Source organism: Podarcis vaucheri (genome assembly GCF_965113315.1).
Source record: "Podarcis vaucheri genome assembly, chromosome: Z".
Classification (NCBI taxonomy): domain Eukaryota; kingdom Metazoa; phylum Chordata; class Lepidosauria; order Squamata; family Lacertidae; genus Podarcis; species Podarcis vaucheri.
Window position 1 is genome coordinate 25,792,103 of NC_138758.1, and position 27,388 is coordinate 25,819,490.

General features: G+C 42.7%; 2 protein-coding genes and 1 long non-coding RNA gene across 11 annotated transcripts in view; 1 reads left to right on the plus strand and 2 right to left on the minus strand.

The window, feature by feature from the left end:
- Positions 1–9,254, minus strand: part of LOC309523907 (phosphatidylinositol-binding clathrin assembly protein-like) — a 49,020-nt gene extending 39,766 nt beyond the window's left edge. Inside the window, exon 1 of one of the 2 annotated variants that reach the window (XM_082208131.1) lies at positions 8,604–9,254. In XM_082208131.1, the coding sequence (XP_082064257.1) occupies positions 8,604–8,733 (130 nt within the window). In that variant the 5' untranslated portion in view covers positions 8,734–9,254. The remainder of the gene's footprint in view (positions 1–8,603) is intronic. The other variant, XM_082208130.1, reaches the window with a different exon arrangement.
- Positions 9,255–10,238: 984 nt separating this feature from the next.
- On the plus strand, positions 10,239–22,243 carry LOC309523914. The gene is made up of 3 exons (XR_014215684.1): positions 10,239–10,351; positions 20,053–20,232; positions 21,851–22,243. It is a non-coding gene; the product is annotated as an uncharacterized lncRNA (long non-coding RNA).
- A 3,116-nt stretch (positions 22,244–25,359) lies between these two features.
- Positions 25,360–27,388, minus strand: part of GAB3 (GRB2 associated binding protein 3) — a 94,643-nt gene continuing 92,614 nt past the window's right edge. For all 8 annotated transcript variants that reach the window (XM_082208135.1, XM_082208133.1, XM_082208139.1 and 5 more), the window contains one exon: positions 25,360–27,334. In XM_082208135.1, coding sequence (XP_082064261.1) covers positions 27,218–27,334 — 117 coding nt within the window. In that variant the 3' untranslated portion in view covers positions 25,360–27,217. The remainder of the gene's footprint in view (positions 27,335–27,388) is intronic.

Here is a 27,388-nt window from a genome sequence, read left to right on the forward strand (position 1 = left end):
AGATCTACATGAGACCACATAGACTGAAGCTAGTGGACATTAACACAACACAGAGTTTTAGTGAATGAAGTGAAGGAAAATTTGTGTTTCAATATCACACATTATGATGAAATCTCATTAAAATTCAATAGTAACAAAATCCAAGATAACAATTCACTACACATATGAACATCTGGCTTAATGAAGGTTAATTTACCGATTCTGAGAATTTTGAAATAATGACCAAGATAGAGTTGTGTATTGGTCTTTTATAACAAAACTTCAGAATTTCAGTGAGACACATCTTCCACGGGGAGAAAGCATTATGATACTGACATGTTCTTCTCCTGACATGTTCCTACTCTTCTCTTTGCATATATGAAGACCATGTGCACAGAAAGCAGCACAGGAATTGTTTACCAACATTTATACCCAACGGCAACTATGGAGGCAACATTCAACTCTTCCTTGATGCTTCCCTCTTTCACTTGCAGCTGTTTAAAAAGCTCTGCTGTTGCTGCTTCACAGAAATGACCAGGAGAAAAAGGATGGAAATAGCAGCCCTGTTCCATTTCTGTGGATCAAGGAAGACTGAAGCTCATTGAAGATTGAAGATCATTGAAGCTAAGTGGCCTCGATCCTCAGAAATGGGGCAGGGCTGCTCTGAAGAGGAATAAGCCTTTACATTACACTAGAAAGAAATGGAGACTATAGGTGATGGCTCACAGGATGAGGTACAAAAAACCAGATCCATCCCCACTAATGCCAGCAAATGATTATCTGAAAAGCTGCTAGTTCATATGCTTGTTTTGGAAATTTTATTCATCTGAGTTCTATTATAATTATTACTACTACAACAATACCATCATCACTGTGCATGGGGTTTTAAGAGTAACTTAACCGAAGTACAGATCCCTGCCTTGAAGATCTTATGGTCTATAAATTTCCACAGTTGGGAGACCAACACAGAGGAGAAAAGGGAAAGGTGCAGGTAACAAGAAGCAAACATGAGGACTCATGGTTATAGAGGCCCCCAGTCTTTTTAACATTTACATGAAACCACTGGAAGCTAACCCAATTTGGTTTCTATTGTATTGCACTCATGAGCTCTGCATAATTATTCTCCATAATAATTCTGCATAATTACTACAAGGAGTACTGTACTTCTTCTAGCCTACATCTTCCTTACAAAAGAACTTTGTATTACAGTATCTGCTAGAGATCATCATAAACTTACAACTGTTTTCTGTATTTCCAAAAAAAAAAAAAAAAAGGAGCTCCTTAGGGTGTTTCTTGTCACAGCATGCCTCTGAGACTAACAAGTTCTGATTTCCTCCATTACCATACAAGGATCCAATTCAGAACTCTGTTGTGCCATGCAGTGCTGTAGGCTACTGTATTCTAAATCCCTGGCATTCTTTACCCTGGCAAACCCCAGGCATATCTTGTGTTCAGACTGCATGGTTCAGCTGCTGTGCAGCAGCCAAAGAGGTGTTATTGTAACTAATCCTCAGAACAGTACCTACTAAGAAGCTACAACTCCCCTGAGCCCGATCCACAATGGCTGGGAAGTGCTGCAGCTGTGCCAACTAGCTGCAGAAGTCTGATGGGTGTTCTACAGCTGACTGCCTATGTCATCCCCAACCCCTGGTTTGCCTGGGATTTGATAGTCCGCCCGCCCCGCCCACCCCCCGTTTTCTCTCAGAAACCCCTAAATTGGAGCAAACATCAACCTCTATCAGTTTTTCTGTGGATTGACATTTGTTCCGATTCAGTGGTAAACAGTGGGTTTTCCTGGGGAAATGGGTGGGATAAATGAAATACCGCTTGGACCCGTGTCTAGAAAACACGGGGCAAGTGGAAAACCTCTCAGGCCCGTGTTTTCTAGGCACAGGACAAGTGGAATTGTGAACAACCCTGAAGTCCATGGTTATGGGCAGCTGAGCAATGAAATATTGAATGTGTTAACTTAAGAAAGCAAGAGACAGGAAGTGACCTGTTGAGCCCTTAACAGTTTATAGTAATCTGGAAATAAGCATTAGGAGGAGGGGAGAGAAAGAATATTTATGCCATAAAGTTGAAGAAAACCACAAACCGTTATCCCTAAGCAACACTCCACCTCATCCCCACCTCCCTGCAGTAATAAAACTGGTTCAGGCTGACAGCTAGTTCCAGTTCTGAACCCTTGGTATATACCAGTGGTTTCCATAGCTAAGTACTATGGAACCCCTGTTTTTCAAAAGCCAAGCCCTCTACTTCTGAAAATTCTGACCACCAGTTGGGAATCACTGGTATACAAAATAATGGGAAAGAAAAGAGGTGTTTTCTATGAGCCCCAAGCAGCAATCCAAGGCTCCAGTTCCATGCTGGGTGAAGCCTAGAATTTAGGTTGGTTTTATTTTTATTTATAAATTTTCACAAATAAAATACAATTGATCAAACATTTTCCAGTATACATTCACTTAAAAAGTTGACTTCCCTCCCACTCTTCCATGGTTTTCTCACGATTATCTTTTGCTGCTGCATACTGTAACTAATCTATACCTCTTTTCCTCAGCTTTATTCTCAAAGTAACTTTTAGTGCTGATTTACTCCAAACCTGATAGTGTGCTAACATATTTACAATAATTTTCCAGAATTTAGGTTCTGAGGCAACATTGCAATATTTCGTTGTTGGTTGCCATTTATAGCTTCCTTTAGCCAAGTCAGTAGAAAAACTGGAGCTCTCCTAGTAGAATTATCATGAAAGGATACACTAAAATGGCAGTACAAGTCAATGCATAAAAACCTCCCTCCTCAAAAGATAACAAAAAAGAAGTTTATCTAATATCAGTACAGTGGCCATCTCTGGACAATGAAGATGAAAACACATAAACAAGCTAAAGATTCAGGTGTAAAGTGTATAAATGTGAATGTATACAAACTGCCTTACCTTCAATATGTGTGCAGCGCTTAGAACATGTTATGCACTTTATAAGTGTTAAATACACTATTATATCTTTGCAGGATATAATTTCTTGCAGACATATGGCTAGTAGGGCCCCTCAGATCACCCAGTTTTAAGTTAATTCTCCTTATCTTCACATTGAAATGCCTATTATATGGGCACACGTTTTTAAACTACATCTGCATCCCTCGACTGGTTCCTCCAAAACACTCAAGGCAGCATGCATGCTATTATTTAATTCTTATAACAACCTTAGGCTGAGACAAAGTGGCCTCATTTGCCTGCCACTTTAAGCCACAATTAAGGTTAACTATGATTTGTGCTGGTAAACAGGGCTAAATCACGGCTGCTTTGTTTCTTCTCTGCCATGCCAGCAAGATCTAAGCTATGATTTGTTTTAGAGTTACAACTAAACCTGGCTCCAAACAAATCACAAACAATAACCAAGGTTTGTTGGTCCCATGCATCAGCACAATGCACTTTCACCTTTAAACCATAGTTAAGATTAAGTGTGCAAACCAGCTCAGTGACTGGGCCCAAACTTCCAAAATTGCCTTTAATTCAGGTTCAATGTTCTGTCCATTGCATTGGCAAACAATACCTTGGTGTCCTTACTATCTCTCTACTACATCTGCAAAGTACCACCACTGCCAGTGCTCTTTGCTCAGCAAGATACAAATACAAGATTGTATCAGAATGAATTATTCTCTCAAGTGTGTCCAGCAGTTGGAAAAATAAATAAATCACAGTGCCAGGATAACCCACTCACAATCAGAAACCAGATTGCTGTCAGATACCATGTTTGGACAGAGGGCAGACTGAGAGAAAGATTACTATAGTTATCCTAAAGCAGGGATAGGGATGCTGTTGGACTACATTATCCCTGACTACTGGCCATGCTAGCTAGGACTGATGTAGGATGGATTCCAACAATATCTGGAGGGCCATAGGCTTCCCATCCATATTTCAAAGTTTTCAAAACCAAAACAAATATCCATTCAACTATGAAGGGATAAACAGTTGGGAAACAAAGTATACCAAGCTGCCACAAAAAGGGGATTCATGAATAAACAAACAAAAGCATATTTTATATTATTTGATACGCAGGTGATCTGTTCTGATGTACAAATTTTGTAACCAGAGGCTATGATTGTCAATGGATCATCTCTCCTTCTGTGTAGAGTAACTTACAAAAACAATCCTTTAAAAACATGAAGTGCAGGAATCTTGGCATGTTTGAAGTATCAATTATGATGCATGGTGTGAAAGTTTTATGATATGCCAAATGGCAGTCTAAGCTGGAGAGCATTCTCAGTTTGTGAAAGACCACATCAGTTTTGCTGGGCTTCTGATCAACCCTCTCTCTGGACCCAAATTTTCACTTATTGCCTAAGATACCGTTCTAGTTTCATTTTTACTGCAACTGGTATACTTCTTCTTTGAAAGTGTTAAAGAGATGATCATACATTCTTGTAAGTGCTATGTGAAGAAGGAAGACAAGAGGAAAGCTTTGAGTAAGTGCATACCATTTATCTACCTTACATATCTTTTCTTACCCACATCCACCCTGTATTAACAATCCTAAAAAACAAGATTATTCCGCTTCTATAAAGAAAACCAGCACAGCAGTGCTTGATAACCTCTTCAATACAAACACCCCAATGGCTCCCAGCTTCAGATAATTCCAAACCACCAACCTTTCCTTACACAGTCAGCATTAAATAAAAGCCATTTTTCAAACAAAGGAAACTAGTGGATTAAGCAGAACCATTTTTTCCACAACCTAAAAAAACAATGCTTCATGTACAAGAAATCACATAAGCACTTCACAGCTCTTCTTGAACTTCATGATAATGGCATGTTGTATAAAGAATTATTAGCACTTAATTATTCCAGTGGAGTGAGATTCGCATTATAGACTCATTTTAACAAATGGGCAAAAAGTACAGATATAGATAGATAGATATATAGATATTGCTTTTAAAACTCTTCAATAACATAATGTCAACACCTCTTAATTTCCTGATGCAAAATAGTACAAAAATACATAGTTACATATAAAAATAAAATATTACATTAATACAATGTTACTAATATATATAAATCAATATCAATTATTCCTCAATTATTGATTTCAACTTTGCATCTGAACTTCAACCTTTCACAGGAAACAGAAACCACAAGAAAGTATTCTTCTGATTTTATAGACAGTATATTGGAGCTATGGTTACTAAGATTTGATGCTTAAATACACAAGCATCAATAAATAAGTTTAGTCCTTAAAGTGCCAAAGCACTCTTTGTTGTTTGCTGCAACAGCTGCACATACTAACCTTCTGGGATCAAGAACTTCGGATGTTACAATTAATTTATACTTCCTTTCATTCTGAAGACTATCATTCTTCAAAAGCACATATGAAGGTTACATTATGACCTAGGCCTTGGGTGACTTCACAACCGCAGTAGAGAAATGATCCAGACAACAAAATGTTGTGTTATACTTAAAAGACTCTAAGATGCTAGCATACCAATGATGACAACAGGGACTACATAATTATTCAGACTTCAGAATATTATTGCTTTTGAAAGATCTAGCTTTTGAGCACAAGGAGTCCCAATAATCTTTTGGAATTAAACACACAATGGGCTTGTAGCCAGAAATACTGCTGCAGGAGGTGGAGGACACCAAAGATACCTGATGGGGGCTATCACAAGTCAAGTTAAACATTAAAAAAAACGCTTAAATTCTTATCAGTCACCACAGTGCCTTTGCAGTCACTGGTCAGAACACTGTAAGCAATTAATGTTTCTTATTGAACTAAGTAAAATAGTGCCTGCCTCTTATGTATTGCTTTGTAAAGAGTGTCTAGATACTGGCTTTTTTTAAAAAAAATTGAAAATACAAGAAAGGCTCAAAAGGGGGTGGCTTTTGCCCTGCAAAACAGTTTATATATTTGCAGAAACAGGATCGAAGAGTACATCATAAACAAATCAGTATTCACAAAGAAATATTTAATCACAGAGTAAGACGTGGGAAATGCACATTGTTACTGCGCCACATAGTAGCTGGAGCCCCGGTAAGTCAGAGGGAGTTGTCCCTGAAAGTAATAGGAAACACACTCACACCAAGCAACAATCAGATTCAATATATGTTTTGCAATATGCAGCAGAGTAACTACATTTCATGTCAACACAGTTTCTCCACATCAAAGGGTAACAAGTAGATTTCTAGGTAGACAGTGTTTTATGCATGCTGTTGAATACATTATGAAACATACAGCACTAATGAAACAGCATTACTGAACATGTATAAAACACTTTAGAGTGCTCAAAGTACTTCAGATACATTATCTCAGAAATCATTGCAACATCCACATAAGATAGCCTAGTATTAGTCCCATACTGCAGATAAAGATTGAGGCCAAGAGATAGTGACTTTTCCCAGCAAACTTATGACTGAGGTGAGACAAACTGGGCAATTTCTCAACTGGCTTGCTACTCTAACTTCAGGATGAAAACTTTCATCTTCCAGGACTGCAGTTTTTAACCATACATGTAAAACAAGACTGCTAAACTCCAAGTAAGCAGAGTACAATATCTTATCTGGTCAAAGTGTTAACAGAAGACTTCAAACCTTTGAGGCATCAGGTTAAGAATGTTCTTTATTTGGAGGCAGATTCCATTATGATGAGAGTCACTTGACAATATTCATTCACTGACTTCTTAGGGAACAGATATTTTAATTTCTGTTATTTGGAAGTTGCAATGTAAATTCACAAGATGGGGGGGGGAATCTAAAAGCTAATGACCTTACTAATGAAAGCAACAGCATTACTTTGCTTTTGGGGGGCAGGTGGGCACAGCAACAGGTAAATCCTATTCAAGGATAGCCAGGTATACTGATATTGTTTGATAAAAGCATTTTACATCCACACCACCTTTCCTTTTAGCCCATTTTAAAACGTCTGCTTTAAACTTCCCACTTTGCCAGGACTCACAAGTGGGTGAAAACCTGACTTTGTTTGATCAGCAGGAGAGAAAAAGTGCAGAAAAGGACAGGACTCCCAGTTTTACACCAAAGGTGGTGTCTGCAGGCCCAGCTTCAATTACCCCACATCACCTGAAATTCTCTCTTCTACCCAACTGTAAGAAGCCCCTCTGTCCTCCTCTGCACCTGCTCTTCCTAGAAAGGAAAAAATCAAAGCACTAGAAGCTGACTTATACCACATAATTTCTACTCTGGCTAGCAATGATCTTCTAGGGTCAAATTGATAACTGATTCCACCCAGCACCACCTTTCTATTTTAAGAAGAAATGCTGGTAATTGAACCTAGGACCTTCTATGAGCAAATAAGCACTACTACTGAACTTTGGATCTCTCCCCAAGCCCAAGTCACAAACACACATACAAGACCTGGGTACAGGTTGAAATTAAAAAGTGGGTCTTCGGTCTAGTAAGAGGCTCTGAAAAAGCAAGTCTTCAGTCTGCAAAAGAAAGGGGCTGTCAACATTTCACTCTGAGTCCCCACCCCCACTAATTTTTGACAACTGTTGCAGTACTGGCAGGATCTCATTCCTACTGCAAATGTTGCATACACGACCAACTACCAAAGTAATCACAACCAGAAAGTCTGGTACTGTAATATCAAGTGATGGAGTGATGGAGAAGACCACATACCCCCAAGAATACAATTGGTAACTAGCTCAACAATCAAGGGGTCAATGTGTCACTGGAAATGAACTGCCATCATTATCAAGTCCTGGGATTAAGGGAGAGGGGGAAATAAAACTAAGAAAAAACAAAACTTTCCTGCTTTAATATCCTTCCCCTGCACCCTGCCAAGAATCTATTTTGTCCAATTTCAACCACAAAACAACCCTATTCTGCCCAGCTGGTAATGTCTCTGTCAAGCCTCCTAAATGAATTTCTCCTGTCTGTCTTGACAACCCTGAACTAGTACTAGTAGTTTAACACACCCATCACGGCCAATTTGAGAGTTATGTTTTAACACCGAAAGTTAAACATACATTGCACTCAGCAAGCCATTTGTGTTTGAACAGCCCAATCCTAAAAACCCTACCTCCTCAAAAATAAAGTTAAACGGGGTTTCCTTCCAGGTATGCAAGCACAAAACTGCAACCTTAACCTCCAGAAACAAACCCTATCAAACCTAGTTTGTTAGTCGTGCTGCAACCTCCCCCCCCCCCCGCCCAACTGCTTTGCTTGCTTTCCTTGCCAGTAGTGGCATTGCGCTCAGCCCTTTCAAAACTAAACCTATACCCACTAAGTCTGACGGTTTCGCTCTGACCCGCAAACGGGGCGAGGTTGGAAAGTCAGCCAGCCCCACTCCTCGTGTGATTTTTGCATTGAAATCCTAAAACACACGCGCACACATATACACACACCCCAACTAGCAGAGAGCGTTTCCCCTTTGAACGCGTAGCTGGGCTTGACATCTGAACAGCCATGCTCAGGGCTGCGCTGTCAATCCCCGCGGCGGCGGCAACCCTTCCCTCCTCGGCAGGTCATTCCCCCGGGGGCTGGAAAGGCCGGCAGGGAGAGCCCCATCCGAGGGGTTCCCCAGCTGGGACTAGCCGCCACCATCACGACCAGCCCACCCACCAAGGCTCCGTCAAGCCCTTCTCCTGGCGGGCCCGGCGACGGCTGCGCTACTCACAGTCGAGGTGCTTCTTCTTGGGGCCCATGACTTCGTGGGTCGTGGCCTTGCAGACGGCTTTGGCGACAGCCGAGCCGGTGACACTGTGCTGCGCCGCCGTGATCCGGTCCGTGATCGACTGGCCCGACATGTCGACGACAAGGAGGAGGAGGAAGGTGGTGGTGGTCGCGCGGCCTTGAGGCTCTTTTCTTCCAGCTCCCCTTTGGACCCCAAAATAAAGCGGCGGCGGCGGCGACAGGGCGAGGAATTCCCCGGCGCCCAAATCCCCTCAGCAGCAGCGGCGGCAGCCCAGAGAGTAGGAGGAGGAGGGCCGAGAGGTCAACGGGGCGGCAGGGAGGAGGAGGAGGAGGGCCGGCCACCGCCCCACCAAAGGAGAAGCCCAGCCCAGTGCACCGGCCTTGTTGGAGCCTCCTCCTCCTGCTGCCGCTGAGGGGTTCAGCCGAGGCCAGGCGGACGGAGGCTCCCTCCTTCCCTCAGAGGACTCCGGCTCGCTCTGGCGGGCGCCTCTGCCTCAGACAGATCCTCTCCTTCTCGCCCTTCCTTCCGCCTGCCTGCCTGCCTGCCTGCTTGTCCGCCCTCTCAGCTGGGACCCCGTCCCCTTTCTACCTCCTCCTCCTACACCACGCCTCCCTCCTCCTCCTCCTCCTCCTCGCCGATCTCTTTCCCCCTTTCGCGTTCCCACTCCCAGACAAAATGGCGGCGGAGCTGCGGCGGCGTCAGGTGACGGCCACCATGGTTCGCCCGCCTGTCGCGATTCCCTCCATGCCTCAGCCCTCTCGCTGGCCCTGGGGGGATTCCGCCCGCCAGAATGTGTGCCGGCGGGCGGGCGGGCGGGCGAGCTGGTGGTGCACACACACGCTCCTTGTCTTACAAGCACAAGCACGTACACTCGCAAGTGCACACACGCGCCAGGCTCGCTTCACCATCCATGCCTCACCCTGTCATACACACTCACTCGTCCCATCCCTCACTGTCGCTCCATCTCTCTCACACACACCTGCACACATTCGGTCCATTTCTCCCTCCTAACAGAAGCTCACTCCAGCCCTCTGTTTCTGTCTCTCTCGTACACATTAGCTCCATCACTCTCTCACACACACGTTCACTCCTACTCTCACCCAAGCTCATTTCTCTCACACACATAACACATATAGCACACATTCCCTAGACTGGATGGATGGGAGGTTGCCTGCTCTTGATTGGGTTACATTCCCTCTGAAGGAACAGGTATGTCGCTTGGGGTTTCTTCTAGATCCTTTCTTGAGGCTCAGGTGGCCTCAGCAGCCCTGAGTGCCTCCCATCCACTTTGGCTGGTGGCCCAGTTGTACACCTATTTGGACTTCTGTCGTCTTATGCTCTGGTAACCTCCAGGTCAATTACTGCAATGTGTTGTAGGTGGGGTTGCCTGTGAAGATAGTTCAGAAACTTCAGCTGGTGCAGGATTTGGCTAGCTGGTTGTACACTGGGGCAAGAGTTTGAGCATATTACACCGATCCTGGCCCAATTACACTGGCTGCCAATTAGTTTCCAGACCCAATTTGAAGTGCTGGCTTCAACCTATAAAAGCCTTAAACAGCTCAGGACTGCAATACCTCAAGGATCACCTCATCCCATATGAACCAATCTGGATCCTGCCATCATCATGTGAGACCCATCATTGTGTGCTTCCTCCATGAGAGGTCTGGAGGGTGACAACATGAAAAGGGGCCTTTTCCGCAGTGGCTCCGTTTATGGAATGCTCTCCCCAGGTAGGCTGTCTTGGTGCCTTTGTTATACACTTCTTCTTTTTTACCATGCGAAAAGGTTTCTCTTCAACCAGGCGTTTGGCTGATTAACATTCTATGGCCTTTTCAATGTGTTGGGGGTGGAGTTATTGGTCTCTTTGTTTTATTATGCATTTTGTGTTCTCATTTTGCATTTTATGCTGTGAACTTCCCTGTGATAGTTGGATGAAGGGCAGTCTACAAATTTAATAAATCATCATCATCATTCTATTGATCTCTCTTAATACACACACCCCATCACTATCTCCCCCCCCCACACACACTTGCATCCCTCTCTCACACAGGCTCCCTTCTCACTGTATCTCACACACGAAAACATTCTCTATCCATCTCTCACTGTCCGCCCACCTCTCTCTCGCACACAAACAAACACAAACACTCCCATCTCTCTCATATGCATGCCCTCCGTATCTCACTCATGCTCACATACATACTGTTTCTCTCTCACACACGTAGACATGTGCACATACTGTCTCTCTAACAGACATACAGTCATTACACCTCTCTGTCTCACATACTCATTTTATCCATCTCTCTCACACTCCATCCCTCCATCTCACACACATACACGTATCCCTGATGGGTCAGACCAAAGATCCTGTGCCTAGCATACTTCAGAATCCTGTTTCCCACAGTGGCAAGCCAGATGTCTCTGAGAAGCTCACAAGCACATCATCATAATTACTGATATATTGCTTCCCCTCTCATTGGGACTCATGAGGGCAATAGCAATTTTTTCCCTCTCCCCAACCAAGCAACTGCTATTCATAATACCTTTAAACATGGAGGATTTGACTGAACAAACATTAAGCTAACCAGCCTGTAGTTTCCTGGATCTCTTCAGAAAGTGTTAAAAAAATTGTCATTACACGGGCCACTTTCCAGTTCTTGGGTACAGAAGCCATTCTTGGGGATGTTACATAATTTTGTTAGAAGTTCAACAATTTCCTATTTGAGTTCTTTAAGAATTCTTAACTGGATATTTTCTAGATCCAGTGGCTTGATTTCATTTTATTTGGCCATATGTCCTAGAGGTATTACCATTATTTGTCTTCATTCCTCTGACTCCTTTCTTTAGAAAGTTTAGGCACAAAGATCTAACCTACGTCTTCTGTAGTAAATATAGATGCAAATAATTCATTCAGCGTGTCTGAAATCTCCTTTTCCTCCTGTATGCAGCCTCCCTTTCCTCCAAAGGTCCAACCACTACCCTAGCCTGTTTCCTGCTTATAATCTATTTTAATAAGTCGTTGATTATGATTATTTTAAATTTTTTTTTGGGGGGGGGCAATATGCTTTTTTGCCTCCAATAAATTAACTATGTGTGTTAACCATGCTGGCAGCTTCTTGGCCTTGGTGGTACCTTTGCTGAACTGGGGTATATTCCAACTCAGCTTCTGGCAAGAGTGTCCCTTCAGATGACAGTAATGCAGCAGCACTGGAGAAGCATTGCAGAACAACTAATAAAGCAGAGTGATGTTTGAATGGTCCAGTACAAATCCACTATTAATAAGCTATTATTGCATCAATGGCATGTTGCAGAATACACCTGCAGAAATCCTCCCACTGTTCTGGAGGGCTCCTTGATCATTTTCCATGTACAACGTGACACTACCTTCAGTATGCCCTTCTCCAAAGCAGTGCCCCCAGTAGCTGAAAGTGCGTTGTTGTTGTTGTTTAAAAAAAGACTAAATCCCACATGGGTTGAAAAGTCACTGGGAAAGGGGGAGGATATGTTCAATCATGAAATCGGGTTGTGAATCTGCAGGTGTCCTCGGTCGCTGTAAAATTCTGTACCCTGTTTGAGGTCTCATAGGTAACTGGGCAGAAGGTTTAATTCAGTCCCTAACTGCGTTACTAGCAGATAAAATATTGGAGGAGGAGGATTGAGAGGCACAAAAGAAGCATTAAAGTGCCAAATTATGCAATTCTCCTATAGGAGTTCATCTGCATGACATTCATTCAGAGCAACCATTTGCACACTTCAGTTCCCTTTTTGACAGGAAATTTTGTAATTTTCACAAAACATAGCCTTGAAATTGAGACTGTTGCCAAAGACGGGTTTTGCTCCCATTTAACCATGTTTGTTGTAATTACTAGCTAATGTAAATGTAAGCATGCTGAATTCAGAATTCTTCTCAACTAGAGGAGTGGCATAAATTTAGCAACTGCACTTCTCTGAGAGTGTTAAAATCATAGCTCATAGCACATACCCTATAACAACAGTACACTATGAAAATGAAAATTTGTATGTTAAAACATGAAAAATTGAAAACCCTGGTGGTTTCCATTGTTACTACTCTAATGAATGAAATGTTGTAAATAAATAAAGTAAATGGACCCGCAACAAAATATTGTATTGTTCCTGTTCAGAGACTGTACACACTAACCCATTTGCAGAGCAAAAGCACAGTTTTTCTCAATCCAGAATTATCCATGCTCATCCTTGACATGCTGCCTTCAATCTAGATTGAGTCTGCAAAGGTGGGTGTGGTTGAAGGAAGTGGTGATTCATTCTTGGTGTGTGTGTGTGTATGTATAACATAAAATTTACACACTGCTTGAATGTAACAAAAACAATCTTAAAGCTGTTTACAAAAAGATAAAACAAGAAAATCAAGAAAAAATTAAAGTAATAGTTTTAGAACATATAAAAAATTAAACCACTAAAACAAGCTAAAATTCACATCAACTTTCTAAGCACCTATATAGGCTTGTCTAAAAAGAGTGTAGCAAAAAGAATTCAGTGAATATGCATGCTTGATATCAATATGCAGGGAGTTCCAAAGTGTAAGTGCTTGCACACTAAACAATCACCTACAATGCTGTTGGGCAAGTGTGGATACACACACCCCATCACACCCCATATCTGGTTTTGCCTACATCTGCTTTGAAATGAACAAATTGGGGTAATGCAGAATCAATCTGCAATAAACTATTTTCTGAATGAAACTAGTGTTTGAATAAGTGCTTTCCAGGGGTAAAAAATATTCTGTAGGTCTAGACCAGGGGTCTGCAACCTTTAAGACAAAAAGAGCCACTTGGACCCGTTTCCGAAGGAAAAAAAACACTGGGAGCTGCAAACATGCGCGCCGCTGCCCTCCGATCTGACAGTGGGCGGGAAGGTGACATCAGGACGGTGTGTGACTAACGCACGCACCGCCCCCATGCGACGTCACAGCCAGTACAGTGCCCGCCACAGTGGGGAGTGTCGGGGTGCACAATGCGCCTCCTCCCCTCGCTAGTATCTGCCCCGGAGCCACGGCAAAGGTGTAAAAGAGCCACATGCAGCTCCGGAGCCGCAGGTTGCTGACCCCTGGTCTAGACTGTGTGCTGACTGTGTAGAAAAAACAAGTAGACAGTCTCCATTGATTCTGGGATATGTCATGTACAGAGCCACAGTTGTAGCCAGACTGTCAAGCACTTTTCCAGGATACTCCATCCTGTTTTCTCTCCTCCCCCCAAATAAGTCAGCATTATATAACCACTGAGCATATTCAGGGTGTCTCCAAACTGCATACCCAAACTTTAGGTTTATGCAATTAAAATGGATTAAAGCACCAGAAATCCACTTTAAAGAACTGGACTTTTTGCGGTCCAGAAAGTGGCAGAAAAATGCAATGGAAAATGTGGAATTAACAAATGATTAACAGGAAAACATATAAGTGCCCCACAGACAAATTGGAATGAGTGTAGAACAAATGCTCAATGTCTTATAGATACCCCTTTAACAAACCAGTACCAATGCTCAATAAATAATGGATATCATCCACATTCCATGTAAGCTTTATGCAAGCTAATCAGGATGAATGCTCAATAAATAGGTCATCTGGAGGATCCCTCAGGCCTTATTGGGTAGTTTTGGAAATGATTTCTGCAGGGGGGTTCCTTTGAACTTCCATGAACATGTCTGGTGCCATTTGAGCTATATAAGGTTCTGTTCATGGATAATTTGTTTGGTTTTAGTATAATAAATAGATAGATAGATGGATAGATAGCAGGGGGGCTGCTGAAATCAGATGGATAGCCTCTTTCAAGGCCAACAGGGAGTGAGGAAGAGGCTGTGGCAAGTCATGTGGTGACAGCTTTGCCCTGACTCATCTGGTGTGGCCTTGTGACCTGGTCCTGAACTATTATCTAATGCACTCTGGACATGGCCAAAAGTGGCCACATGGGTGGCAATCTTAAAGTTGAGAAGAAAGTGATTGTCAGAGGCAGGTGAAGAAGAGTCCTGCTGAACCAAGGGGCATGGCCACAATAATTTAGTTTGCTAATGTGATATCACACCTTTAGGTCTTTTAGCACTGCTCTGCCATTCTTCACTATGAGTATAGCTTTGATATGAAGATAACCGGTTCTGTAATTCACTATGGAAAGAAAGCAGTTGAATGCACGTAATACATTCAGTAGCTAAATAAATAAATGCTGAGTTGCCCTGAGAGAAGGAACAGCTGCAGTCAAGCGTGATGGTGGTCTTGTGATAGGGACATCTGTCCATTAGCACCTGGACTGTGACCAACAACAGGCCATCAAACAATTACAAATCAGATGGAAACGATATTTGGTGGCAACAAAACTGGATCTTAGCAGTCTGTCTAGAAATGATAAGCTCTCCAGTGCATGATTGGTCTAGAAATAAGCTGCTGTCACACATTATCAGTTTCTATTGTAGACATAATAGCCTGCATAGCAACATATAAAATTATATCCTTCCTACTGCAATTCATTGGGAATGTGAAGAATGCAACTAGCAAATGGCATCTTTTTCATCCCCCTTCCCCCCTTTTTCTCATCCTTCTCTTAGCCCACCTTTCCTTAAGTCAGAGATAGCCAATACAGTGCTCTGCAGATCTGATTGGACCACTGGCCATATTGCCTGGGGCTAATAGGAGCTGGATTCCAATGACATCTGGAGAGCACCATATTGACTTTGTTTGCCCTAAGTACTGTATAGAACCATTACATCCAAGTTCCCTTTACAACAGAAGCAATACCGTTTTGGGGTATTAATGCTATTAGCCCCTCCATTCAGTTCAGCGATGTTAAGGTCCTGAATGAATCCTTTAAAGTGTATCTCAGTGCTTAGTATCTTACAATTCAGCATATGGATGTGGAGGAATCCGATGTTGTTCACAACTCAAGAGTCACTTTGCACAAAGTCCATCACTGCGTCTCAAAGTCAAACCTGATGCTGTTCAATAATGAAAAAGATAACATTTTGTGCAGTGTGAGCCTATGCATATTTAGCCAGAAGTACGTGGCACGCTATTTGATGCAGCTTATTCCTAGGTGCTGTGCTTTCAGCTCCACCGTTGTGTATCATTGTGAGGCTGCTCTTGTGGGACACCAAGACTTTATCATAGAATCAAAGAATCGTAGAATTGTAGAGCTGGAATGCCAGTACAACTAAGAGGCATTCTTCTGAACGAGAAGCCACTCCCAACTGTTATCTCCTTTAAACACTCAAACTCTACCATGGGTGTTCTAGCAAGTTTTAACCTCCACCCTTTACTGACACGGAGTTCATCAACCAGAGGCATCCCATTTTGTTTACTTCAGGCTTTGGGAACCTAGAAAGATGTACAGAAAATTGATTCATATTGAGTCAAACCTTTGGTCCATCTAGCTGAGCAATAGCTCTCCAGGTTTTCACACTGGAGCCTCTCACAGCTCTGCCTGGAGATGCCAGGAACTTCTGAAGCTAAGCAGATGCTCTACCATTCTGCTGCCCTCCAGATGTTTTCAACTACAACTCCCATCAGCTCCAGTTTCCACTTCCTGCTTGTAGCACATCTGATTCTGCTGACTTTTCCACTGTCTGCTGTGCCACTCTGTTGGACTCCTGGGTTCTGCCCCTTCGCCTCTCTCACATATGCTCAGGAGCAGAGAAGGCTGGTACCCTTTGGAACTGGAAGATCAAAAGGCAGGGAGATCAACAATATATAGAGCCAGAACAAATGGCTGGTGGAGCAAGACAGCTTATCCTAGTTTTCTTCCCATCCTTCTGCAGTTCAACAGAGGCAACACTGCAACTAAGGAGGAAGACCTTGACAGCCAGTGCCACCCCCTGGGATGCATGTAAATAAGGAGGTAGGCAGGTGTAGGCAGGTGTAGGTGGAGTATTCTCAGTTATCCTGATGGACCAGCCTCCACTTCTCAGGAGTATCCTCATTTGTGACATGGATAAGAGCACACGGCAAGACTAACTGGTTCAGACTCATCTAGTCCTTAATCCTGTTCTTAGAGTGGCCAATCAGATGCCCATGGGAAGCCCACAAGCAGGACCTGAGCGCAACATCATTCTGCTCACTCCAGTGGCGTTTCGTCATAAGGGGAATAGGCTAGTCCCCTAAATTTTCTGCTGGTGCCTCCTCCCCAAAGCCCAGGAATCTTCTTCCCAGCTTAGGGAGGTAGGTGTGAGGCTTTGATGGGTCCAAGATCTGTCCTGCCATCTTCCCAAAGACCACCCGGCTTTTGGAAGGAAGCAGAAGTACTCCAGCATCCTGTCAGAGCCCTGGCACTTCCTTTGCAAAGCCCAGGAAGCTTCTGGCTGGCTTAGGGAGGTGTGATGCTCACGTGCGCGATGTCAGGACATCGCAATGTCACATGCATGATCATCCCCCCATCCTTCTTGCAAGTTGGCGCCTCTGGCCCTAACTGTTCCCCTGTTAAAAATTTTGCTGCACGCCACTGGCTCACTCATGATTTCCAGCAACTAGTCTTCAGGTGCATGTTGCATGTCGTACCAGAGGCAATTTATACAGTAGGTCCTGATTAGTAGCAACTGATAACCCTATCCACAAATTTATCTAAACCCCCTTTAAAGTTGTCCAAGTTGGGGGCCATCACTATATCTTGTAGTAGTAATTGCAGGGGTGGGGCATGCTTCACTGCAGGGAAACCAGTGCAATTCACTACCCAGTTGCTTTGACTCTGTTTCCAAAGATGTGCAATTGGTGACAGCTGTAAACACACACACACACACACACACACACACACACACACACACTTGTATTGAGATGACAATGGAGGCTTTGAAAAGGTTTCCAAAGTCACATTGCATCTGGAATGGGTTGCTTGGCAGAGCATCATTACAGTGAAAACAGGATCTTTCTCCTTGTTGGGCTCATTAGGCTCCTTAGCATTAAAACAAACAAAGAAAGAACACAGCCCCAAATGCTGGAGATAATCCAACGGCCATGTTACACAAAATAAATAAATAAAAACGCACTGCTTGAAATACAGATCTTTACAGCAGGGAGCATGTAATTAAACCATAGATTTAGAAGCAAAAGCATCATTGGAAATCTAAATGTACTGCTCATATGATGGATGGATGCCAGCCTATTTCCATTTAGAGATCTACACAGAAGCTAGTAGAGTCTGGCTCCCATTTATTTTCTTCTTTAAAAATCTCATTGGTAGTGACAGCTCTGAAGAAAGAAGTCTGCACTTATTTCATCTGTTACAGACTCAAAATTATTATGGAATGCTGGGAAGCAGCCTCATTTGAGTTGAAAATAAAATATTTATTTATTCAATGCATTTATATCCCACCTTTTTCTCATAGGAGCTCAAAGTGCTGTACATGGTTCTCCCCTTTCTCATTTAATCCCCTTAACAACCCTGTGAGGTGGGTTAGGCTGAGAGGCAGCCACTACACCACACTGGTTCTTGATAGATAGATAGAGATTCTGAAATCTGCACTCATTCTTACCTGCCCTTTGACATAAGGTCCCAAGGTGGGTTGCAACTATATAAAAATACAATATTAAAACCAGTTTTTAAAAATTACAACCAGAAGTTTAGTTTAGCAATGCTTTCTTTTGAAATGTTTAAATTTGTTTGTTTACTTTGTGTTAAATATGTATTTACCCTCCTTTGTAATGTTTTGTTTTGAAATCTTTAAGATAATATTTTAGTTTCCTGTTAATTATGTTGCTTTGACTGTATACTTTATATTTGACTTTCTTCAGAAATGTTTGATTCTGGATTGCTTTATTGATGTTTAATATGCTGTAAACCACTTTGAGAATTTCTTAAAAGTATAAAGCGATATAGAAATGAAATTAATAATAATAATAATAATATAGATATGCATACATACCATACGTTTAAAGCAGTTCCCCCTTTACAAGAATCCTGGATACTGTAGTTTATCCCTCATAGAAGTACAATTCTCTGCATGTTTATCAGGAGTCTTTGGGGAAAGTTTCCAGGAGTCATTGGAGGAAATCATGTGCCTTAAATGTATGGTGTGTATGCAGATCTCAGGTGTCAAAGGCCAAGTTACAGTAAATAGGTGTATAATGCTTCCTTCCTTGGGCTTATTGCCTTTTCCAAATTTGCAAAACTGAAACGTGTGTTAATGTTGCTCTCAGCTGGAGTTATTTCATTCACACTGGTCCAGCCACCCCAGATTCTTCTGATTATGCTCTATGGTATCTCTCAGGAAGGAACATTTGTTATTCCTTTTCTTCTGAGTCCAAAGCATTACAGGCCCAATAGTAAAAAGCAGTTCAAAGTGCCTCTTGTTGAAGGTTACAGTACAGCATGGGCAGAAGGTAGATTGGCAAGGGTTTCTGTCTCCCAGTTGTTTTAGGAATGGCAGCAACAAAACCACTCTCCTTGCCCTCTTCTTGTGAATGATGCTGCTAAAATAAAGAAAGCTCTCTCTCTCATGCACAGATAGAGACACACAATATTTAGCTTCAGGATGTCCCCTGATGCCAATTGCATAATATTGAATGACACACATATCTAGTCGAAGAATATTTGCATTCTACATGAATGTCTTTTGCACCTGGTTCTGGATGGTGGATCTTGGAGTTCTAGTAAAAAAAACAACACAAAAACACCACTACTACAAAACAGACCCTGAAGTTTGCTGCCACAGCAACACATTAAAAGGCGATAGTACAAAAGTTCTGCAAACCCCTTAAGCAATGTGTTGCCTAGCATATAACAGGTTTAAAAGCAATTGTCTTAAGGCACATGATGCAGCAGCTGCTAAAGCAAAGCAGGTCTGGAGGTGCCAAGTTCCTTGTCTTATATAGCAAGTCAGAACACCGATCTCTCCAGCTCAGTGATGTCTACACTGATTGGCAGTGGTGCTCTATGGTTGTAGGAAGGGGATATTCCCAGCCCTAGGTAGAAGTGCTGCAGATTGAACCTGGGATGTTTTGTGTGCAAAGCACGAAGCTACAGCCCAACACATCTGAAAAAAGCTGACTTATACTGAGTCAGACCATTAGTGCATCTAGCTTAGAACTGTCAACACTGACTGACAGCGGCTCTTCAGGGATCTAGGAAGGAGTGTCTCCCAGCTGCACTTGGAGATGCCAGGGATTGAACCTGGGATCCTCTGCATGCAGAGCAGATGCTCTGCCATTGAGCTATATGTACTGTTTTGAGCTCTTTGGAGGTGCTTAAGATCTTTTTGCCTAAACGTCAGCTACCAAAAATGGCTGCAAGAGTTCTTTTTGTCCCCTGTGAGCAGTTCAAGTCATTTGCAGGTGGGATTCCTCATCCTTTTGCTGTACCTAATTAGCACCCACAAAGCAAAATGCATTTCTTTTCTCAAAAGCAGGTGTGAAATATCCTCATCTCCACTCTACATTTTACATTGAAATGCTACACTTAAAATGCTTTCTCTCTCTCTCCAGCTTCTGCAGACGCAGCATGTGGAAAAAGAAAACAGGAAATAAATCAGCAGTTTATATGGACAGGCAGCAGCACTAAGAAAGAAAGAACGAAATGAAAATCACATTGCTGCAAGGCAGCCTTTGACAACCTGGTGCCTTTCAGATGTTTCAGACTAGTACTCCCATCAGCCCCAGTCAGAGGTTAGTGAAGGCTGCTGTAAAGCTTTCTTTTAAAATCAATGCATATTCCTACACCCAAGTATGAAGAATGGTGCTGGGAATTGTAGCTTTGTGAGGGATAGACTACAGTTCCCAGGATTCTCTGGGGGATGACAGGTGCTTCAAATGTATGATGTAAATGTAATGAGCTTTTGAACTCAGAATAGAGGGTTTTGGAACTCATTTATATCGCATTTGCTGCTATCAAAGCCCAGAGAGGCAGGTTAGCAGCAAAATATGTCTCAGCTTGGGACAAAAAAGCAAAGCAAAACTGGTTCATGAAAACAGTGTTTCATGACAGGAGCCAATACATCAGCCAAACCAAGATGTTTTCAGCTGACTTCTGCTCCAGTTACACATTTAGTAATACAATTGCTCCACCACTTCCTGATCTGATATTCACTTCCTTTTCCCTGCTACATAAAAAACAAAACAAAAAACAAAGCAGCCTAACTATTTGGCATGTCCGTGAGAGTTAAACTTGGAGAGCATAGCAAAACGCTTCTGAAAGGGCAAGCACATAAATTCCTTAGCCTAGATTTATATGACTTATGGCATAAGCACATACATTTCTAGCCCAAAGAAAGTTCCACTGAGCTCAATAAGGCTTCCACATAGACTCATAGAATTGTATAGTTGAAAGAGGGTCATCTCGTCCAAGCTCCTGCAATGCAGGAATCCTGCCCTCAGCCAATCCCTTGGTGGGCACAAACCACCAGCCTTCTGGTTAACAGTCACATGCACAGACAGGAGATATAGGACTGAAGCCCTGAGCTTCCACAGCCATCACCCAACATGAACCACCATTGGCAGGAACAGCAGCAGGTACCTTCTATGCTTATGATAATACTTCATTCTCTTGTTAATTATGTTGTTTTAAATGTGCATTTTATATTTGACTCCCTTTATTAAATGTTTTCTTTTGAAATGTGTTATTTTTGTTTACTTTACTGTGCTAAATGTGCATTCTGGAACTGACCTCCTTCATAATGTTTTCTTTTGAAATCTTTAAGATAATATTTTACTAATTATGTTGCTTTGAATGCATAGTTTATATTTGACTTTCTTCAGTATGTTTTATTCTGGATTATTTGGTTTTTTAATGTGTTGTAAACCGCTTTGAGATTTTTTCTTTAAAATACAAAGTGGAATAGAAACAAAATGAATACTACTAATAACAGTCTTCTTGTCTGTGGATGGTCCCATGGTAATGTAGATGAAGGCACTCACAACCTGAGCATTGTAAATAGGAAAAAAATGATGCTATTATGTTCAGTTTACCTGTTCTGGGATCTGATTTGTTAATCAGGCATTGTGGGCAGAAAGACCAGAGGAGTTGTAAAGTCATTTGTGATTATCTCCTGGCTTAGACCAGCCTGATTTTGTTAGAAACAGCTCCACTGTATATTTGCTCACAGCAGAAACATCTTTAGGAATGAAGTCAAACAGGCTTTGTTTTGTAATGTACAGGGAAATTAAGTTCTTAAAATGTCCTATTTTCCCTGCCCATGCAACAAAACAGAGCACAAAGCCAGTTGACCTGAAGATTAGAGATGGGCGAATCTGTCAATTTCAGTTTCTCTGGTTTTAATTTTTCCAGTCTGAAGTTCTCCACATTTCCACACCAGCCCCCGTAGCATTTCCTCACTTCCTTTTATCAGCACTTTCTCCTCTTATCTTCAGAGAGATCATTGACTTTCTGCACCTTGTGACAACTTCATTAGAGTTATTTCCTCAACTTTGCTGGAAGACGAGCTCCATCAGGAGCCTCCTTCACCTGAACTGTTTCTATACCAACTAGAAAGCTATAAGAAGTACCATTTGAGAACAGGTGCCTGAGTTTGCTTCTACTCCCCATTTCCCTCCCGGTCCCCTTGTGTGTCATTTTTTCTAAAGGGACTGTCTTGTTTAAATTGATTGTATGTCAGTCACTAAGTGATTATGAGACCCTTCATAGCTGAAGAGCAGGGTAGGCATCATTCATGCCAATCTTCTTTGCATCCTTCTGATTGTAGCATATGTATCACCAAAGCCATCAGAATATATACTAATAATGATGAATATAACTGAGTTAGCAGTTCATTTTGTGGATGTGTGTGTTACTGTATATGCACAAACATCATGGCTACATCTCAGGGATCCTGAGAAACAAAAGAGGAATTGGCATGCTAGCAGGAACTACAAGGTTTGCAGAAATAGAAACAATTACTTGGGGGTGGGGATTTAAGGGGGCATGGAAATCTCCCATGCAGCCCAAGAGGACTGTGCATGCTTTAGCACCTACAAAATGTCTGCTTGGGATTGGAACTTAAATGTCTGCTTGGGATTGGAAACTAGTGGAGGGGAAATGTAATGGAGTGTAATGGGAAATGGTTATGACTAGATGGCTGGCACACTATACTGGAGCTCTCCACACTGCACCATTCCACCACAAGTCCCACTTATAAGGCTAAATATCTATATAAGGCTTTCAGTTAGAAAATGTTACAGTGAATATTTATTGAAATGTTTTGTCTGGGCTTATTGATCAAAATGTATGGTTTTGGTCCCAAAAAGTTGTCTCTTGCTCTTTTGGGTGCATGTGCATCAACCCACAGGGAGGAAAATGTAATGGAGTCCACTGAAAGAAGACACGGTTTGTTGGTTGGCTGGCTGGCTGGAACTCTGGACAGGAGACCCCACACTGCAATTTTTGTTCATATGCCCCACTTGTAAGAACACAAGAGCAACCCTGCTGGACTAGACCAAGGCTCCACCTTGTCCAGCAGTGGACAGTTTGACAGATGCCTCTTGGAAGTCCACAGACAAGACACGAAGGCAACAGCCTTCTCCCACCATTTTTTCCCAATCAGTCCCTACCTGCCTTCCCTCAAACTTAGCACCAGTCCAGGTGGTGACCCTAGTGATCAGCTGCCTCCGCCTCATTAGTTTCTGTTCTGCCTTTGTAGAACTTGGCAGGATGCAAGAACATTAAGAACAGCCTAATGGATCAGGCCAGTGCCTTATCTACTTCAGCATCCTGTTCTCATACTAGGTGACCAGATGCCTGTGGGGAGCCAGCAAACAGGACAGAAGCACAACAGCACTCTGCTCACCTGCGATTCCCGGCAATTGGTATGAAGAGGCATGCTGCCTCTGAAATTGGAGGTAAAACATAACCATTGTAGTCAGAAGCATGGAGGATGAAGAAGAAACTGGAATTAGTTGGCTCTGGCTCCATCTACAGTTGGACTCACTGCTTTCCACCCTGCCAGTCCCAATGAGCACCAGCCACCACTAAGTGACATGCTGCATCTGAACTAGGTGGTCTATATAGAAAGAAATGGAACATACAACTCTTGCTGGAATAAATGATCCATCTAGTCCAGGTATGGGAAAACTTTTGCACTCAGGTATTTTTGAGACTTCAGTTCCCGTTAACCCGAGACTATGGCCGACTGTCAGGTCCAGTGGGAGTTGAATCCAACAAAATATGGAGGGACACAGTTTTCCTTCCCTGATCTAGTTGGTCAATGCATTAGAAGGGCCAGAGCTCAGTAGGGAAGCAGTTGCTTGGCATGCGAAAGGTCCCAGGTTCAACCCTCAGAATTTCTATGTAGGTTTGGGCATATGTCCTGTCTGAAATCCTGGAGAGCTGCTGCCAAATCTGTGTCAATAATACTGAACTAAATAGACTCAGTATAAGGCAGCTTCCTATGTCCCTACAACTGCAGCTCTGCAACATATTCTACCTAACGGTACAGAAATATCCAGTTGATCAACTGGATATTATGTTGATCAACATTCCAACACTCATGTATATAATAATTTCATGGCTTGAAATGACAAAACTTGTCAACCACCTATGTCATGTAGGGCTGTGTGACTGCTCTGGACAGATCAGTATGAAGCAGGCCTGAAACATGTCAAGACATCTCTCAAGCCAGTCACAGCAAAACACTCCCTAGACAGACAGCTTGTCTTCAAAGTGTTGCAAATCAATGCCATGTAAGGGGACTACCAGGGTGGAGAAAGGGGAATTTGAACTTTGCTCATTAATAGCCAATCACAGTGTTGGAGGGTGGTGAACTGTTACAGGTGTCTCTCTCGGAGACATTTACTGTTTTGCAAGTTCTCTTGAATGTAAGCACAAATTTGTTGGGTTTTGTTCAGCTTGTCTTTTGTTAACCTTTAGTTGATACCAGCATTCTTTCTTACATACCTGTTTGTTTTACAATGCTTTCCCAATCCTAATCTTATTCTAAAAAAATGAAAACCCTGTTTACTGTCTGTATCTTTAGTGTTTGTTGCTTAGGCAGTGTCACTTCCCTTATGCCCTCCCCCCAAAATGGCCCTAGTTTTTTAGTTGGGTTTGCATTACAGATGTGTTGTTTTCCGCATTTGTAGGTGTCCATCTTCTGAATACACCATACACCTACAGTAAAAAAAGCAGCACACTTCCACAGGGCAGCTGTGGTGCCACCAGAGACAGAGGGGCCAGAGATGCTGGCAGCAACAGCACCACCACTGGCTAGATTAGTTTGCCACCAGTCAGCCTGGTCCATCCTAGGACTGCTTGCTGGGGTGGTGGGCAGTAGCAGCAGCCTGTGTGGTTTCTTGCCTGTCTTGAGGGGGTTTTTTGGTAGCAGGTGCAAGCCTGGTCCCATAGCCATGCAATCATTTGAGGATGGAGTAGGCACTGACAGCAACAGCCTGGCAGGGGCTTCCCCTTTGGTAACAGAAGGGACTGAGTCCAGCCCACTGGTAGACATCAGCATCTCTGAGGCGGTGTCTGTGTCTGAGGTTCTCAGGTGGATTGAGGAAGAGTTCTTCCGTTTAGAATGATGAGGGTGGGGAGCAGCAACAGGTATGCTCTCCAGTGCCATCAGGAAATACTTCCTCTGACGCCCTCACTGTTCCTGTGGTAGTGTTGACACCTTCAGACTGAAGGCAATCTGTGGTACTATTCTGACGTGGGGCTGGATCCCACCACTGCTATCTGCCATTGCTGCAGATGGGCAATGAACAAGGGGAAAGTAACGTTCAAATCCAATTATTAACAAGGCAACCTCATACCAGGTGTCTTCAAGCTGCAGGCAGTTATATGCAAAAACAACGAAGTTACAGCCATTTTACTTTTGAAACACTTTATTTGTGTGTGGAGGGGGGACAAGCTTTAAAGGTGGCTAGCACATAAACCCCTGGATCTACCTATCTGAAACCCTCTCTGGAGGAGCTACCATGTATTCAAATGTCATGCATCTAGGGGGATGATTGTGGTCATTTTGGCTTCCCAATGCATGCCTCTCTGAGGACTGAAGATTCGGATCTCCAAATTTTGATTTGGATGTTGGGTGTGAATTGATCCAAACTGAATTGTGTCTTGAAAGAGGGACAGGGAGCTTGCACAGTGCTAACATCAGATGGGGAATCTGGGACCATCCAGATGTTGCTGGACCCCCAGGTCCCATCCACCTCAACCAGCATGGTCAATGGTCAAGAATGCTGGGAGTTCTGGTTCATGACTATCTAGAGGATGACATGTTGCCCACCCCTACCAAGCAACTCATTGAAATGAACCTGTTTGCAAGACCTAATTATTGGCAGTTACCCTTTTTCTTTACTGGCAGTGTCTGTACAGGCAGCAGTGTTGTAGCTGGCCCCAAGAGATATCCAACCAGCAGTGTATGTAGGAGCAGTGATTAGTGAAAGCTTCATTGGTTCAATTTCAGCCTGCTACTAAGCTGTTATAAACAAAGGAGCCCTGTCAGCAGGGATGGGGAGGGAGAAGTGGTAACTGGGGGAGTGGAAGCCCTTTGAAACATTAAAACAGTCCCAATTTAGCAAACCACTGCCCCCAACAGAAGACCGGAGTTGCTATATCCTCACTTATTTTTATTTAAAGAAGGCTAAATGTGAAGTGAAATATATTACTGCTAAAAGGCTTTAGCAAGTCTGTTCCAGACATTTCCTAGCATCAACGGTGGGAGCAAAATCCTTGCTCTGCCATCTGGGACGAATGCCCTGGTTGAGATCCATAAACCAGATGACTATCCCTGTGTATCTCAATGCCATTTTCTTCCTTTACTGTGTAGATAATGCTTTCTGGTGCTTGACCGACTGTGTCAAGGCTTTGTTTTAATGAAAGAAGAAATAGCTTTGCTGCTTCCATCGATTTCTTTCGGAAAGGTTCAGTTAAGTGAGAGGATGCACAGTAGGGCTTGTGCTACGTTGGAAGCAACTCCTTGCAGCACAGGTCATAACAGAAGGAAAAGGAAAACCCCAAATGTATTGTGAGCTCATCAGATGGAAAGGTGGCCACGAAAGTAGGGCAAGATTAACTGTGGTGGATGTGAGTTTTCCATGATGCATGATGAGCACAAGAGGGGAACAATTATTTCCATTGTCAACAGTGCAAAGTTCTATTTACATTCTTCAATAAATGAATGACAGTTAAACATATTATACTAAGGGAAATCCTCAACTCCCACTCCCCCCACCCCTGCAAAAAAAAGAAGTTTGTTTTTAAATTGTTTCCAATGTTTAGCCCTTATTCTCAAACACCTGTCAGTACCAGACACTACAGTAGATGCAGCATCTGTTAAATAGGCAGGAATATATACATTTATATACATATATCTAAAACAGAAATAAGTAACTGCAGTGTTTCATGTGACATTGCAAGACTTTTGTTCCCATTAAGTGTTTAAAGAGGACCAAATTCAGGTGTTAAAATGGTACCACAGGTCCTTACTGGAAGGAGGGATTGAGAAGATGACAGTGACTATGTGATCTGGACATAGTACAACTCAATCCTCTCTCACTGATGTGCTCCTTCCACCCCCAAAAGATGTGGCTTCTAAAGAAAGAGGCTGACCATCACTCTATTTCACAATGCCAGAGACTTCTGCTTTGCACTGCCACTGCTGAATCATCCAAACTTCCTGGATTTTAATGTGCAAATTCAAGCTAGTCAACGCTTCTCTCTTCAAACTTTGGATTGCCTTTCATCTGTCCATTCCTGCTTAGTGTTCTGGAGAGCTTGAGTTCTTTGCTCATCTACTTGGACATAATCCACTCTTTGTTCTTCAGAGAGGAAAGGTTTCTGCCAAGGTGAAGGAAATGAAACAAACAAACAAACAAACAAACATATGTGAGG